The sequence below is a fragment of the Brassica oleracea genome, chromosome C5 (assembly GCF_000695525.1).
Source record: "Brassica oleracea var. oleracea cultivar TO1000 chromosome C5, BOL, whole genome shotgun sequence".
NCBI lineage: Eukaryota > Viridiplantae > Streptophyta > Magnoliopsida > Brassicales > Brassicaceae > Brassica > Brassica oleracea.
In genome coordinates this window covers 6,797,891-6,815,311 of record NC_027752.1, presented here as the reverse complement: position 1 = coordinate 6,815,311, position 17,421 = coordinate 6,797,891, and the positions used below count along the sequence as shown (strand labels likewise).

At 32.7% G+C, this 17,421-nt stretch overlaps 3 protein-coding genes and 1 long non-coding RNA gene across 9 annotated transcripts; 2 read left to right on the top strand and 2 right to left on the bottom strand.

The window, feature by feature from the left end:
• Window positions 1-1,254: 1,254 nt before the first annotated feature.
• LOC106292639 lies at window positions 1,255-3,388 on the top strand. 5 transcript variants are annotated; one of them, XM_013728268.1, is made up of 6 exons: window positions 1,255-1,356; window positions 1,567-1,743; window positions 1,870-2,042; window positions 2,132-2,239; window positions 2,358-3,067; window positions 3,179-3,388. In XM_013728268.1, exons 2-6 carry the CDS (start codon window positions 1,590-1,592, stop codon window positions 3,195-3,197), a joined length of 1,164 nt encoding a protein of 387 aa, XP_013583722.1. In that variant the 5' UTR covers window positions 1,255-1,356; window positions 1,567-1,589; the 3' UTR covers window positions 3,198-3,388. The 5 variants fall into 5 exon arrangements, with proteins under 5 accessions (XP_013583722.1, XP_013583718.1, XP_013583721.1 ...); XM_013728264.1 differs by having other exon boundaries at window positions 1,834-2,042; XM_013728265.1 differs by having other exon boundaries at window positions 1,265-1,356; window positions 1,578-1,743; window positions 1,834-2,042.
• A 4,028-nt stretch (window positions 3,389-7,416) lies between these two features.
• On the top strand, window positions 7,417-8,279 carry LOC106295938 (homeobox protein knotted-1-like 12). The gene is made up of 3 exons (XM_013731954.1): window positions 7,417-7,591; window positions 7,672-7,797; window positions 7,988-8,279. Exons 1-3 carry the CDS (start codon window positions 7,433-7,435, stop codon window positions 8,114-8,116), a joined length of 414 nt encoding a protein of 137 aa, XP_013587408.1. The 5' UTR covers window positions 7,417-7,432; the 3' UTR covers window positions 8,117-8,279.
• Window positions 8,280-8,360: 81 nt separating this feature from the next.
• Window positions 8,361-9,003, bottom strand: LOC106344376 (defensin-like protein 201; the record flags this gene model as incomplete). Its single annotated transcript, XM_013783770.1, has 2 exons — window positions 8,361-8,660; window positions 8,918-9,003. Coding segments are annotated over 2 exons (258 nt in total), but the record flags the coding sequence as incomplete, so codon positions are not given.
• A 6,158-nt stretch (window positions 9,004-15,161) lies between these two features.
• LOC106295941 lies at window positions 15,162-16,742 on the bottom strand. 2 transcript variants are annotated; one of them, XR_001261092.1, is made up of 4 exons: window positions 16,546-16,742; window positions 16,379-16,456; window positions 15,334-16,287; window positions 15,162-15,263 (listed from the first exon to the last, which is right to left on the bottom strand). It is a non-coding gene; the product is annotated as an uncharacterized LOC106295941 (long non-coding RNA). The 2 variants fall into 2 exon arrangements; XR_001261091.1 differs by having other exon boundaries at window positions 15,162-16,287.
• Window positions 16,743-17,421: the final 679 nt, after the last annotated feature.

Genomic DNA, 17,421 nt, shown 5'->3' with positions numbered 1-17,421 from the left:
AAAAAAAATTACACATAAAATAATCATGATTTTTGTTAACTGGGCGGATCATTATTTATATGATATCGCACACGAAAAAAAAATTTCTATTTTTAAAATTATCTAATTAACTCTATACTCATTTTTTAAAATATTTTTTATATGATATCACACATTCGTAAAAAAATAGATAATTTAAGATGCAAAAAAATATTTACTTAATGAATATAATATGAACAAATATTATAAATACATCATTTAATAAAATAAATAATTAAAAACTGAAAATTCATATCCGCGCCGGGTCTAGTCAGTAGTTAAGCGAGAAGTAGTCCGCACGGTCAGTTAACCCGATCCAATATAAATGACAACACTTAAATGTAATCTGAACATGACTCTTGTTCAAAAGAGATATGACTCTTATTTCAAAACTTGTTTGACTGTTTTGATGGATGTGGATAACAATGTCTAAGGTCGCTTTCATGCGTAATAAAAGCATCTACAGAAAAAACATAAGAAGTTGCCTCTTATTCTTCTTTATGTACTTGTGCTTTCACACGACTATACAGAATCCCGTACACGCATTAAAGTACATATTAGTATTTTTTTATGTCGGTATAAAGACCATTGCATTATTTACCTCTATTCAGTGTACTCGGTCTGTTTCTAAATATAAGATGTTTAGAAAAAAATACACAAATTAAAAAATTATTTTTTATCTAAAAAGTATAATTAAAACTATAAAATAATTATATTAAACCAATTACAAAATAGATTATTAAATATGATTAGTTACACAGTTTATAATAAAATAAAAGTTACTTACAAAGTTGAAAATATCTAATATATTGGAACATCGAAATTACTTTTTGAAGATTCCACGTTTATGAACAGTATATCATTTGGTCATCGGATATTTGTAGCATTTTAATAAGTGGTTTTTGACGATGTGGGGGGGGGGTTTGGTCGTTTGTTTCGATGCGAGGTTACAGACAATTGAGAAACAGCAAAAAAAATATTTTTGTTTTAGAAAAAGGTGTCACAGGCAGTGACAATAAACGAAAGGGCGCAAATGATTTGATACCAATCAGCTAATTTTACGTGTAGCGTCTGTGTGAACGCGCAGCTATCGCGTTACGCGTCTTTTGTTGATTATTTTAGTTTCTCTCCTTTTTCATTCAGAATGGACTCCAATTAATGGGCCGGGCTTTTTTGAAATAATATTGTTATTTTGACATGGCCCTTTTACGGCCCAATTATCTCTTCGTCTTCAACTAATCGATTCGAACATGGTGATGATGACCGGAGAAGAAGCTCGCCGATTCAAAAGAAAAGTTTGAAATTCCAGGCGGGAGATTTGCGAATCAACAGATATCGGTTAGTAAATCGTCTCTTTGTATGTGTGTTTTCGCTTCTTCTGCTCAAAATCTGCAAAATTCTAGGGTTTCTGGATTTGGTCACTGCTTCGAGTCCTGTTGATGATAGTGATGTTGAATCTAATTTACTGCATTTATAGTCTCTATGCTTTTGCCATGTAGTACGAATTGATCAGATTGTGATATTGGAACTTGGAATTGAGAGTTTTAGGGGAAGTGCAGAGTCTTGATGCTATGGATGACCATGGTGGTGGGTCTTGTGGAGCTTCTGATTTGAGCCTTGAGGAACTGATGGAGGAATATTCTTCTCGACCTCCACAAGTAGCTGAATGGTTATGGTGTATCGAATACGTAGCCAAGTTCGTTAAGGATATACGTTGCATTCTCGGTATAGCTTGAATCTTGAACCTTGCTTGTGGTTATTGTGTCTGGATAAGAGCAAGTTTTTTTTAAACATGAAATCTCTTTTTTTATTCAGATTTGATGAACATGGGGTATCATTATCAATACGCAGATGATTATGGGAAAAGGATTAATGAAGTCCTGTCTCTTAGAGTCTTGGAGTTCATGTTTGATCCAACCAAGAATGATTCTAGGGGTGTTGGTGTTGCTTCTGCTTCAGGGGAAAGAGTTGAGTTCGATTTGTCTTTGAGTAGCGCTGATGTTCTCAGAGCGATTCTGAGAGAGGTGTGTGGAAGATGTAGATAAACTTGACTTGTAATATAGAATTAGGATGTGTGAGTTTCTGATTGTAGTCTTTTGTTCTCAAATGTTAGATTCCAGTATCGGAACTGCGAGCTGGCATGCCGGAGTTATCAAAGTTCAATGTTCTTCCATTTATTGCTCACAAGAACATGTGCTTGCCACAGTGTGCACTGGAGAAGGTGAAGATGATTCCTTTTAACTTTTCTTTTCTTTTTGTTTCATGATTTTCTGTGGAAGTATGCTTACTTGAATGATTGAAATGGTGTACGCTATTCTTTTTTGTTTGGATTCGTGTAGCTGAGATATTTGAGTTTAATGGAGAATGAGACAAGTGCAGCTCCTGAGATGGCTGAAAATGATCCTGTTTGTAGTGGTTATATACCAGTGCACATGGATATATGCGAGGAGGAGCCGATAGATGAGCAACAAGTGCATATTGGTTTGGATAAAGTAACTCTCACCGACGATGAAGCTGAGGCAATGCACACCAACGAAAAAGATGAAGTCATTGTGATCGATGAAGATACAGAGAATGATCAACACACAGACAGTGAACGCATTAGCAACGATTATACTACTGGTAAGACATTTCCTACAAGCTCAAGGAGATGGCCAGAGAACGCACGTGTAAAATGTACAAAAGATGGAACCTGTTTAGTCAGTGGGAGCGATGATGATGATGAGTCAGATATGGTCAAAGATCCAGCATTAGCCAAGAAGAATAAAAACATTTACACAAACCTTCCAAGAGCCGAGAATGTATGCTGGAAATGTGGAAAAGAAGGAACGTTGTTGATATGTAGCAGAAGCGAGTGTGCATCAAAAGTTCACAAGGAATGCTCGAATTGTGTGGTTAACTTTGATGAAGACGGGAACTTTCACTGTCCTGTGTGCTGGTATGATGGAGTCGTTGCAGAGTACTTAGAATCTCAGAAGTTGATGAGCTCTGCTAAGAGAAGAATGATGAAGTTCATGCCTCTACTTTCAACAAGAAGCAAGAGACTCAGGTGACTGTAATTAAATTTAAATCTCATCTCGTCTTTGAGGGTAACTAAGGTGGTCAATATTAGATCGTGGAATTATAGATGGCAGTGATTAAGTACGTGTCTTTTGTGCAGATCAATCAAAGCGATCTGAAACTCCATTATGTTCGTGGTGGATCTTGGTTAGGAGACGAGTTCTGTTCATATATGTGCTCTGGTGTAAAGAATTGGAGATATTGGGGTAATTAATTAGAAGTGAAAGTTAAGGGTGTGAATGGTTATTATTTAAAACTAGCGGGAAATGGAGGAGTCTAATCTAACTTTGACTGAAGTTTTTCTTATTTCATCAGTAAAGATAAAACACATTAATTGTTCGTAAGTGAAGCTAATACGAAGTCACTCATGAAATTGTTTGTTACAGAAAGCGAAGTTATCGGAAACTTAAGCTAATACTCGAGAACTTAAACTAAGGTTTATGCTAATGTTTTACACTGCATGATTGGTTGATGGCCTACCAATTTAATTTTATTGAACACTATAGTGTGCAAGTGTTCAATTCAATTAAATTTAATCAATTTGGAAGCTTATGCGCAGTTTAACTTTTTTTTTTTGCCTTCTGATATTATTATTCATAAAATAGTACAGAAGCTCAAACCCAACAAAAAAAAAACCTATAGATAGGGTTTCAAATACAAACACTCAAAACAAAATTAAACCTAAAAGCCCACATACTGGCCCAAACCAACACGTGACACCGCTTCGATTCTCCCCCGAAGACGAAACGTGTCGAAACCACGACAGCGAGGCATGACACACGTCACCACCATCGCCAAAGAGAACACGCCGGTAACTGGACAGCGTTTCACCGGACCTCGCCGGGAACTGAACGGCGGTTCACCGGACCTCGCCGGGAGCAAGCGCTTACCCAAACTCACCACTTCTTCACCTTTGCTTCTTTTCACCGGAGAGCGTCAAAACGAAAAGTCGTCTAAACGAAGCCATCACCCAAACGATTAGAAATCCCTCACTCACCATCCATGCACCATCACCACTTAATTTCAAATCATCGGAGAGCATCAATCGAACAATTCGAGAGCTCATCCGTCACATCAAGCACATAATCAACCGAATCACCACTCGAGAAACCATAGAAACCAAACCAAAACCGCCATCGAAACGAAAGGACCGTACGATGCTGGAGAATAAGCCGGCGAGAAAGATGTAAAACGAATCATTTTCTCCCAGAAGCAAAGCCGGCGAAGCCTGCTTAAAGAGCAACGGCTTCCCAGAGGCAAGACGTAAAGAAAAGGAATCGAAGAACCGATAGAGCACCGGAGAAAGCTTCATCTCATCTCAGAGAGGAGAGAGAGAGAAGTCCCGGTCTCCCACGATCTTCCCACCCCAAAACATCTTACTCGCAGTTTAACTAGTTGGTGTTCTTTTGCTATCATAAAAGTAAATAAACAAACATCTAAACCGGATAAATGATAAAAACGCACCACTCAAATTTTTTAGACCAATTTGGTGTAATTTCATCTCTAACAAGATACTATATTTGACACTATCACATCAAAGTTGGACGTGATTGTAACACTGTTCATCACACCAAAATTTTAAAATATATATTTTATTATGTTTTATTTAATAATATAGTTCTATTACTATTAAATTTGTAATTAAATATAACATATTATGTTATTTGTATTTTTAACTTATTACATAATTAAAAAATTAAAATTATTATTTTTGTTTTTATTTTCAAAATAAATCACTAAATGACTATTATTATTTATCATTTACAAATAATGAAATATAAATAATAATCTAAATTTGACAAAATAATTATTTATCAATTACGAATAATAAAAATATATAACTTTATAAACTGAAAACTTCAAATAATATATAATATCATATTTAGTGTAAAATTTGATGTCGTTGTTGAAAATGACAAAAAAATTACAATATCAAAACACCAAATTTGAAGTAATTTTAATACCAAATTTAATGTTATTATTGGGGATGCCTTTAGAAAACAAAGTTAAAACAGTAATATATCAATATATCCGATTTCAGCTTTTTTTTATTCATCCAGTGTCAGACAAAGATATCCAAAAACCGAAACAGAACGTCAGTTTTTTTTTGTAAACTAACAGAACGTCAGTTAATTAAAGAGATACCTCTACTATTATTTTTCCAGCTATTAATATTTAAGATGTACCTAAAAGCTACCCTCTCGATTATTAACACGAAGTTTCTTTTGGGCCTGTATTAATATTTGAAGTGTTATTAGTAAACTTTTTTTGTTTTTTACTGAAAAAATGGGTGAATATACTTATTTTAATCTGTGTGAAAAAGAAGAAGAAAGTGGATAGTACGAAAGGTCGTTATCCACAGATCAATAATAGGGTTTGGGGCTCCAAAACTGGCAAATACATTACTCATCAAAGATGGAACTGTCCCATTGATACAACAGTTGTATTCCTATTTATGATCTTCTCACTATTCACTCTTCTGATTCTCCTCCTCCTTTTCTTTCTTTCTTTCCAGCTTCCTTCCTCTCTCTCTCTCTCTCTTCTCCAATATTCAAGAGTATGCAAATCTTTAACATCTTATTACTTATAATCAAACCCACTAGCTCACTGAATAAATCACTCCTAGTCTAGATCACAGGATGACTAGATCAAGACAGCTCAATCGTTAGTTATTTCGTTAATTGTGTGGCTATTTTATTGTTTCGGCCATCATTATAAAGCGTTTTGATTTCTATTAGCATACAAACACGCCAAATATATGTCAATTATAGGTCGGGGTATTTTGGCCAAACAAGTATAACAGTATATATATATGTATGAAGTATTGTAAATTTCAGATTATTAAGTAGTACCTACAACTTATAAGCTTGCAATATGTAGATGCATGAATTTATAGAGGTAAGTGGTCAATAGCTGTATTTCATGTTTTGACATATACTAATTATATAAAATATTTCATGTGTGGCGATTTATCAAATTGCATTTTTTGAATCATTTGAAAATTAAATATGGATAAATTATACAAACATTGTATAATCTCCTTCGTTTTTAACATGTGATTTCTTATGAACCGAACTCATTATCTGCTATTATTAAGCAAATTTGAATTATTGGATAAAAACTGATCAAAACAAAAAAAGGCAAAGATGGAAACAATGAAACTTGTGCATAATTCTATTTATCGACAGTCTGACTCAAAGTGCTTTCGTAAGCAACAACATAATGCTTCACCCTTTTCTTGATAATATTTTCTGCTTCCACTGTTCCTCCACTCTTCCCTCTCCTTTCACTTCATCTAGCCTTTTTCATTCTCATCCTTATTTATTTTCTTGATTAAGTATATCATGTGATTAGTTTCATACGCAAACGCGTCACAATCCCATCTAATAACTTGTTTTTTTAACTTGTTTCTTCTAACTTGTTTTTTTCTTTATATAAATAAACATACAACCGATTAATAATATGATATATATGTAACATGTTGACCATATATAGTATGACCATTGACCAGTGATTAATGTAATCGTGATAATATATGTTAATATATACGTACAATAAATATGTGTAACAGTAACAAGTAGGGATTATTGGTTGTTGTATTTTAATGGATTTGAAAATCCGAACTAAATAGTGTTATTGGTTCTATGATTTTCAAATCTGTATTAAAATCATGTGTTATTGGTTTAATGATTCATAAATTCTATATCAAATCAAGTGTTATTCAATAGTATGGATTTACTAATATATTTGATTTAATAATGGATTTGAATGGATTTGTTTGAATTTTTTAGTTAAAATACAAAGATTCAAATCCGAGGAAAAACCTCCGGATTTGCATATTTTACTTGGATTTATAAATACTATATGGATTTCTAAATCAATCAAAATATATAAACCAATAACACCTCCTAAAAAGTCTCGGATATAGGAAGATTCTATCTCATGGTTCTATCTAATTATATGCTCAAAATTAAATCAAAAAGAGGAAAATAGATAGATATAGTTTAAAAAATGGAATTTTTGGAATCAACTCTAACTTAATACGTGTCACTTTCTGATTGGTTAGTATTTTTAAGAAAAAAAAAAATTACACCCAATTTTTTTCTCTCTCTCATTTTTTATTGGTTAGTATTTTGAAACTTAGAACCTTTATAATAATTGATTTTGTCATTGGACGGGTTAAAACTAAGCAAGTATCTAAATTTTTTAATTTGATTATTTTCAATTAAAAGATTGATTTAAAACTCTATGACCATATCTATCGTTGGAGATGGTCTTACATGTCTCTGTACTATATATATACATGTTATATATTGAATGTACTAGTAGAGCTTCTGTAAAAAACTAGTGAAACATGGAAGTGAAGAAAGACGAGAACAGTTTCTTACAAAACATGAAACACGAGAACAAACAGAAAACAAAAGAAGAAGAAGAAAACGAGATTCTAAAGAAGAGAATCTCAAGCCATCCTCTATATGGGCTTCTTCTTCACTCGCATCTCAGTTGTTTAAAGGTCCTCCTCTCTCTATCTTATTAAAATAAAATTTTATACAATATTATAATTTCTAACGTATTTGGACCCATCAAAACCAGGTGTGTTCCGGCGACTTTGACTCACCGGAGATAATGAACACGGTGGATGGTCTTGCCCTAACAAAACTTTCTCTCCACTCTGATTCTCCACTCGAAGCTACCACTTCAGAACTTGATCAATTCATGGTAATTCTCCTTTTACTTCCCTTTCTTTAAATTATAAACAATTTCAGCCAAGATATAGTTCACAAGAATCACAACAACAAACAAAATCTTCACATGCTTTTATATTCACGTTTTATTTTATTTTAAAATTCTGATTTAATTTTGCAAAGAAAAAATAATTATAAAACATGTCAAATTGATTCACATATAGGAAGCTTACTGCTTGACTCTAAGGGAGTTGAAGGAAGCAATGGAGAAGCCTCTTATCGAAACCCACCGTTTTATGGATGCGGTGTACAATCAGCTAAACGACATTGTTCTCTCATCATCACCCCCCTAAATAAGGGAGAAACCTGACAGCTATATTCGGTGCTATTAATTATGTTAAACGCATTTCGCCAAGTTTGTGAAATTACTAGTTTACTCGTGTTTTATTATGCTTCGTTTATGGAGCGCTTTCTAGAATCATGTAACGGCAATCGTAATTTGAGGATTAAAAGTTCTATAGCGCGCGCGCATGCCCTCCTGCTTTGCGTTTAAATCATTTAGAATGCATAAACCATTTGTAATGCGCATAAACCGATTAGAATGCATGCGCATCTACGTATGTTAGAAAGACAGACTAATTACCGGTTTTTGTATAACTTATTTTTGGGTTACATAAATACACGATAATGCCTATTAATGGATCAACAGATGATTTTTAGCATTATCAACAGTCTGTAAGAAGACATGCACATTGAGCGTTTGGGGCTCCGGGTTTATCACAGTAAGAGGACACCGGTGTACTGTAAAAGTCAAGACACATCTTCTCGCATTTTTTAGCATCGCATGGAACCAGAGCTAGGCTTGACCCCATGCTTATGAAACATTTGAAAGGGCCCCTTTTTAATTTTTTTTTTTTGTATATGCTAAATATATAAATGTTTAATGTAAAATAAAAAATGATAAAAAAAAACAGATTTTAAAAATTATAATTATATTAAAAAAAATTATAATAGACTAAAATGTTCTTTTAAATTTTTAAGTAAAAAAAAATATTTTATCTTAAAAAATAATTTTAAATTATTTTTTTTTTCAAAAAAATATCTTAAAAAAAATAAAAATTAATTTTTTTTTTGTTTTGGATAGGGTCTCCGAAATTTCAGGTCCGGCTCTGCATGGAACCATTGGCCAGAACACGGGGCAAGTTCTTGTCTCCTGGTTCATTCTCATCTCTCTCGCACCTCAAACCCATGTTCCAAAACACGGTTTAGGCGGCCGGATACTCGCCGGAAAAGCGCGTTGCGGCCAGGAACCGCCGCAATTTGGCCTTGGGCTGTCAGTTACTCGGAAAAGTTGAAGAAATCAGTATTATGGTGATTTGAAGTCTGAAGTTAAGTATTTCACAATAGATTTGTTATATATTGTTTGAAACCTATAAGATTTGCAAGAAAAAACATGGAAATCGCAACAACAAAAAAACTCAGCGGCTGCAGTTGTGTCTGAAAATTCGCAGGTTTAAGGTAGGATACATGGTTATTTTCGTCATTTCGCTTTCATTTAACCTAAAAAGTTAGAAAATAGAGAAAAAGAGCTCTCCTTTACTTGAACCCATGACCTGTAGGTACCAATAAATGCGTCTTGCCACTGAATCATGCGAGTTTATTGTTCTTAGTTTACATATTTAAAATATAAACCCATAAAACGTATATAAATAATTTAAAATTACGCTCCGATTAATCCTCGTATAATCTTCGATTAATTGATTCGGCGCTAGGCCTTATCCAACCGCACGCATTACGTCTAGCGTAGTTTCAAACATGGCTTCACACAATAGAAAAAATCAGAATATTATAAGAATATACAAAATTTTGTGCTATGCATAAAGAACTAAACCTATAATTAATTATATATCAGCTAGGTAGAGCACCTCGTTTTCATGTGCCAAAGTTTTTCAGAAGACTATCTCACACAACCAACCCAATCGATTTATCGTATTAAACACATATCTTTATAAATAAAGTTGAACTATCTGTCTTTTCAGGCTGTCCACGTCAGCAAGGAGGATGGGAGGTTTTTTGACACGTCACCCTGCTTTAAACGATGTCGCAAGCTTTATCTGATTCGTCTGGGCCTTTGGAGATTTCGGGAAGGCCCATCGTTTTGTTAAAACCCGTGATCAATGCCGTAACACACACATCAAGCTATGACAAATCCGAAGACTAAAAAATAATATTAATACGAACTTCCAAAATGAAATACTAAAACATAGAAAACTCTATACCATAACAACATCATAAAAAAATATCTTAGGTTTACCAAACAAAACTAAAAATAACCAAACAAAAACTTTTACAATGGATGAGAAATATTAACCATTCATATTCATAACAAATATCTTTCAATCTAAGAATAAAAAGTTTTCTGGCCGTTGCGAATGAGCCATTGACACACATGTAACGCAATTACATAAATGTTGAAAATCCAGAGGAAAAAATTAAACCGTCCAATTATGGGTTACAATAAATATACGAAAACAATTGCAAAACGTATCAATCCACTTTCTCTAAGGAAAACAAACACGAAGCACCATCATCGGCCCTATATAAACAAAGAGAAGCAACGAAAAAACTAAAAAATAACATCAAAAGCAAAAATACACAAACAGAGGATTTTTTCATGAGTTCCATCAATCCGAAACAAAGTATCATGCAGACCCTTGAGGCCATGCCTGAAGACATGCGTCTTCTAATAGTTTCGAAAGTAGGCCAAAACTCCCCCGTCGACTACTTCAATACGGTTTTGACATGCAGAAGCCTAAGCTTCCGTCCAGACAACCCCTCTGTTGCCAAAGATCTCAACCTCTCGCCTTGAAGAGAAAGGTATTTCGTTGGTTGAGGATTGAATGATAAATTTCAAGAGGGCTCTGGAACGTTCAATTCTTCAGATGAGGGATACATATAAGAGCTCGGGTCTGAAAATGTGGCCAGAGCTGAACTGCCATCCTGGAGACGGAACGGCGAACACGGTCTGCTCAAAGTGTTTCCACTTCTTTTTACTCACCGATTTCTACACGATGATGATGGGCTTCAACAACCTTCTGGATTAAGAACACCCGTAACACCCATAACACCAAACTTTATTAATATCAACCCGTTCACCTTCTCTATTAGCTTGAAATAAAACTTCCTACCATTTGGTTTTACATAAAAGATCTGTGTGGTTGTACAATTTTAAACTGTTGCTTGGTTTTAGTTCCAATTTTAAATTTAAATAAAGCAGAAATTAAAATTTCAAAATTAAGAAAAAATAAACCCATGCAATGAGATAGTGCCATATAATTTTAGTTCTGTAAGTGTAATAATTATAATAAAAAACATACAAGTTAAAGATATTCTTCCAACCAAAAATATCAAACTCTGCTTCAAAAACTTTGCTTACGATCCCATAAACATAATACAAAATTCATTTCGAATTCATACATCTTCCATTGTAGTTAACACAATAACGAAAATTTGACACATTAAACATTGAACAAACAAATTACAGTAGAGTAAAAGGTAAAACTAAGTTCAAGATACAAAACAAAAACCTTTCTATTCCAGAGAGAAAATTGCAATCAAGCACGACAACAACAAAAAACTACATACAGTCCTAAATACTACATAGAATACAACAATTCCCAAATTTTTAAAGGAAAACATTACATACGAATCCAGCTTTTGGTGTTCGTTAAAGATTTATGTTCACTTCAATGACAAACATTTTAATAAAAAACGCAAGGGTCTGTGCAGCTATAGCATCTTCGATATTAGATCACTTGCTCTATTCATTTTTCTGTTGAGAAGCACCTGATAGAAGTAGGTAGAGGCTGGAGGTAAGTGATATTTGCAGGTGAAATTTGGTTTTCTTTTGGTGGTTAGTCAAAGCAAAAAAAACTTTGAATGTTGTCCATGTTCCAGGAGAAAAATATATTTAGTTCGAATGCAATGAAATATGACTGTTTATAACGTTTCCAAATAACTCTCTGCGAATTACTTAAGTCACAAGCCAAACTCATCGTACTTATCGTAATACTAAAATACAAACATCATGCAAAATATCCAATATTTAAAATAAACACAACCCTGCCTACACTCACTCATAACAACAAAATAAAAGAACACAATGATACCAATTTGAAATAGGAAAAAAATCCCAAACCCGGCGCGTAGCGCCGGCCAAGCCCTAGTATCTATTAAATCTTTCATAACAAGTACTAACACATAAGGTAACTTTTTTAATTGCTAGATATACATGAAACATTTTCCGATTTGACTTTATATGGTTAATTTGCTTCTTAATTACTTATTGCAATGATATTAGTTAAAATTAGTTCCAGATATTTTTTATTTCCAAAGTAAGTGAAAATATGGTTAATAGTTTTTGACTTATTAATAAATATGAGATATGGTTGAAATACACACATTTACTAAAAAAGTTAGACTATAAATATATAGTAATTCGCTCTTGTAATCACCTTTAGAAAACATAATCTATAATTCTTTAACAAGAAAATGTTCTTTTTAGAATTTTGGTGTTTTTCTTCATTTCACTCGATAGACCAAATTGGGTAACCGATTTTCGCATATTGAATTAAAAAAAATTATAGTTGAAAATATAGACAAGAGTCCATATAATTCAAATAATACCATTATGTAGTTAAATTTAAGCTACAATATCTTAATTCTTTTAAATTGGACTTGAACCCAAGCTTATTTCGTAGTCTATGAAACTTTTCCTCTTTTTTTCATAAACGGAATGAATTCTTTTAGGAGCTGGTATTGGATTCAAAAATTCAATTGATTTTGAAAGAATTCAACTGAGAACATAAATAATAGATTTTGAAGTATTTTAAATGATTCGATGAGGATTTAATGCATTTATCTAATTCATTCATTTTATTTATTTATTGCAATGATATTAGTCAAAATTAGTTCCAAATGTTTTTATTTCCAAATGTTTTTATTTCCAAAGTAAGTCAGGACTTGTGAGATTTCGGTTAATAGTTTTTGAATTTATTAATAAATGTGAGATATGGTTGAAACACACATGTTTATTTAAAAGAGTTAGACTATAAATAGACTAGGGTTTGACCCGCCCTACGGGCGGGTAAGCAAATGAACGAAATAATACAAATATATTTTAAATTTTAATGAAAAAAGTTTTAATTTCACTATTTCACTACAAATTTTACCATTTCCTTTTTTTAGAAATTATATAATTGTTACTATATTAAAAACAGTTCATGAAAATATAAGTATTTTTCTTTGTTCACAATATTTTTTATTCTTGAATTTGATAGATTGTCGGTATAGATGTTTTAATATGTTTGTTTTAGTATAAGTTATCTAATTTCATTTCTGTTATTTTTTATCGGGTTGTTTTACATTATTATTTTTTTGAACTATGCAACTATATATATTTTTTTTTCATATTAGTATTAATATTATGGTTGAGCTTTTTATTTTCTTACTTTTTAAAAATTACATTAAATTAAATAAAATAACCTTACCTTTTATGTTCACGATACTTACAAAAATATACTTATGTTACCATTAAAAACAATTTTAATATTTTTTTAAATGCTTAATTTATTCTCAATTATATGCAACATTAATTTGGACTTTTTTTTATAACAGCTTTCACTATTTATTTTACTATTGTTTTGTAAGTTATATATGATATTGATTAATTTTTCTAAAACAATACTGATTATTTTTTAGAAAATAGTTTTTAAAATTAGCCACATATAACATGTTTTCTACAAACATAATAATAAATATCTTATATGACTTAAAAAAATCATATCAGTATTAAAATTATGGTTGAGATTTTTATTTTAGTATTTAAAAAAAAATTACATAAATAATTATAATAACCTTACATTTTCTGTTCACATTACTGACAAAATATACTTATTTTAACATTACAAACAATTTTAATGTAATTTTGCTTGATATGCATGCTTTTGTAATACCTGATACATGGTGATACGTAGTAAACTGCTAACAACCTTTGTTTGATCAGTTTCCCCATTTTGTTGATATGTAGGTAGCTTGTAATATTATCGACCCATCTACTATGACTAAGGCCATTAGTTGGTTGCTCATCAGTATTTTTGTGATTTGTATTGTTAGGTCTCTTTGTTAGTCGCCTCATATCTCTCATTTGATCTGTATTCATATTTATGTGTTTTCAGAGAACATTTTATTTTGGACTCATTCTATTTCTTCGCATTGTATCCTGATTCGTTTCGTGCCTTTTACTTTATGCAGATTGCAGCAAACTTGGTTCTAAAAGAAGGGATAGTCAGGCGCTGATCAGATAGATAAGAACTCTGCAATCTATCATTATAGATTTTATCACATTAAATGTTTGCAGTGTTCATATTGGAAACCACTTTTTTACATAAGAATGTCTCAGTATTACAATTTGAACACTTTAACTAATTCTCCTATATATTAAAAGAGAAGTCACTAATAAAGTGACTTCTCAATAGGTGGAAATCATGCATAGCTTCTCAGAAAATTTCTCTTAATCCTATTGGTTGATTTTGGTAATTTCTTTTTTTTTTTTGAATCAACGGGAAAGAGTTAACCTAGTTATTTTTAAAACCACAGTCCTAGTATTTCTAAATATGGCTTCACTTAAGATCCCTTAAATATGTTATTATGAAGACACGTATATATATGGTGTTACGGCGTCCATGGTTGAAGGAGAGCTTGTGGAGAGGGAGATGTGAAAAGAAAAAAGGCTTGGGTTTGTGGGGGAAAAGTCAGAATGTTGTGGCTGAGCGATTGAGGAACCATGGAGGAGCTGGATGAAGCTGAAAATCTCATAATTACTTTGGATCTGCATGATGAAATTTGATTATCATGGTCGGCAGTTCTTATTTAGGCTGTGTATGTTAGTGTCTGAGAACAAAGCTTATTCTTTATTTCAAATCCAACGATTAGTCAGTTCCGTAGATTCTTAGTTTGATTTTTTAAATCTATTCTTTCAACCTGTAGTATTTAGCTTTCATATGAACCCATTAAATTTCCCTGCTTCTTTTACACTATCGTTTACATACACAACATACAGCAAATTGGCCTAAATAATCTATAGAAATAAACGAACTATAGCCCAATATTTCTATTGAACGACTTTATATACAATGGCAGTATGGCACACTAAAGTAAGGCAATGTAATTGCGCGTGATGGTTGATATAACTCAAAGATATTTGTCCTTTGTCGTACTTAATTATATGAAAGTCAAGTCACTAACACATAAACTTTTGAAGACTCTCACTCAAAACAACTTAGTTCCAACACAAACGAAACCTTCAATAATAACTCTTGTGAAAAATATTATTTGGAAGACATCAAAACCAGCAGCTGTGGTAATTCCATTGAGAGTTGTCTTTGCAAGACTTGGCTCACCAGAAAGAACGCGAATATAGATCCTAATGCTGCTACCATGCTGTAAAAGTCATTCAAGAAGTAGTAACTTAATAAACTTATACATAAATAGCCTGTGAACTGATACTAACGCAGATTCGACTTGCGCAGGTTCAACTGTTCAAGATCTTCAAATCCTACGACATAATCCTTAATATCGAACCTGTCAAAAAAGTAATATCTTCATTTAAAGCACATCTCTTCGTCTCAGCAAGTTCAATGTTGAACTCAACCACAAAAAATTAAAAACTTTCAAGCGAGAGAAAGAAGAAGCCCAAAAAACGCATACTACAGAGGGAGAGGAGAACTGGACTCCCAAAATCTCAGCAGGCAAACTTCGAAGGTGGGGCTACAACGACGGCTTTAAAGTCAGAGAGCATGAGAAGAAGTTTTATTGCCATTTGATGAGGATAACAAAGACACATGCGTGTTTTATTGCCATCTGATGAGCGTCGATATTCTATTCTCTCTCCGATATGTCGTGCAGTTTAGGAAGATGAGACGGTGCATCTCTTCTCACGTCCCTCTCCAAAGTATATGTCCTCTCGTGTCCATAAAAGGCATCTCGTAATGGCTCAGGTTCAAGACATTTGGTATAATCCGAAGAGACAAAGAAAAATCTTTTGTCCCTGGTGGAACGATCTTCGGCGGTGCCTGAAAATTTGCTTCCCCGGGATGACTCAGTGACTCAGGTTGACCTGATACACCGCCGTGAGTATACAATGTGCCACTCAGACATAAAACAGAGAACCCGTTAATGTCACAAAAACATAACGCGTATGTCTTTTCAAAGGTGAATAACAAATCTGGCTCACCGTGCCAATTTGATTCTTGCTCGCCATATTCTTTTTCGTACACATCATGAACGTGGTAATGACCATGACCATGACAATGTTTTGGTAAGACTGTTTTTGATCTTCTAAGCTTTTTCTTTCTCTTTCTTTAACACCTTATTTGTTCCATTATTGATTCTCCCTCTGCCCCTGACTCTTGTGTTGATATCTACATGAACCTTGGGTGATTCATATCTGATTTGCTAATCTCATCTGTTTTAATCACATTGACCAAACACCAATCCAATTCATGTTTTTGTTTTCACTTTTTATGTTAGAATATATATATATGATCCGAGATGACCTCGGTGCAAACCGGAACCATCACTGGCGATAAGTCTTCATGAATCCACCTCCACGATCTTTATGTTTCACCGATGACCTTTCATATTACTTTGATAAGCTTGTCCAAACAAAAGGGAAAAAACCTCCTTATAAAAAAATGATGATGTTCAGGGGAGGAAGACTGACCTTTTTATAGGTTTGATTGATGATCGTGGGTCGAAGAAGTAAAGATGGTTTTAATGTCGACGAATCATCGCATCTCGTAACGGCTCGGAAAATAAGGTTTGACGAAACGACGCTCGAGCAAGAGATTCTTTCCGAATATTCTCCTGATATTCCATTGCCGGCGAAGACAATGAAGATCAAACCTAAAATTCGAAATTGCCAATGTTTTATTAATTTAGAGAGGACACGCCTATTTGATGATGTGTCATCATAAAAAATGAAAAGTGAGTGAATCTCTTCTTTATATATATAAAAGATTTATTAATATAGATATAGCAGTTTTCTTCATTTCATCCGAATAGACCAAGTTGGGTCATTGATTTTGCCATATTAAATTAAAGAATTATAGTTGAAAACTAGGATAAGTTTATTTGTATATATTATCGATAGTTTTTTTTTATATATGTGATCATTTTATTTATATATATAATATTTTTTATTGTTATTATATAATTTCTTTCCGATAGATCGGATCAATTTTTATTAAAAATAATGGAACAAAACTATAATTAATACATCATGGGTTGATCGGATTGGACATTAAACAAATTATGACATAAAAACCTTATTTTTTCCATCGAACACATTCTTGAAAAAAGTGAACAGTATTGTTTTCACAGTTGAATTATTTTGACTTCTATCTTTCATATGGTTTTGAAAGTTTTCAAATCAACCATCGAATTGGTACATGTCATTTTAATGTTTTTAGTAGTATACTTAAGGAAAACTTACATTTTTGTAATTTAAAGTCGTTTTAAAAAATTCAAAATATAACATATAAGAAAAAATCTAATTTTTTATTACATGGTTAATGTGATTGTTTATTTTTTTTAATAA

Excerpts from the sequence above, each read along its gene's own strand:
- LOC106292639 (XM_013728264.1), top strand. The coding sequence starts at position 1,590 with ATGGATGACCATGGTGGTGGGTCTTGTGGAGCTTCTGATTTGAGCCTT. Across the intron at positions 1,744-1,833 it reads GGATATACGTTGCATTCTCG|ATTTGATGAACATGGGGTAT; the intron begins GTATAGCTTGAA and ends TTTTTTATTCAG. Across the intron at positions 2,043-2,131 it reads TCAGAGCGATTCTGAGAGAG|ATTCCAGTATCGGAACTGCG; the intron begins GTGTGTGGAAGA and ends CTCAAATGTTAG.
- LOC106295938 (XM_013731954.1), top strand. The coding sequence starts at position 7,433 with ATGGAAGTGAAGAAAGACGAGAACAGTTTCTTACAAAACATGAAACAC. Across the intron at positions 7,592-7,671 it reads CGCATCTCAGTTGTTTAAAG|GTGTGTTCCGGCGACTTTGA; the intron begins GTCCTCCTCTCT and ends CATCAAAACCAG. Across the intron at positions 7,798-7,987 it reads CAGAACTTGATCAATTCATG|GAAGCTTACTGCTTGACTCT; the intron begins GTAATTCTCCTT and ends ATTCACATATAG.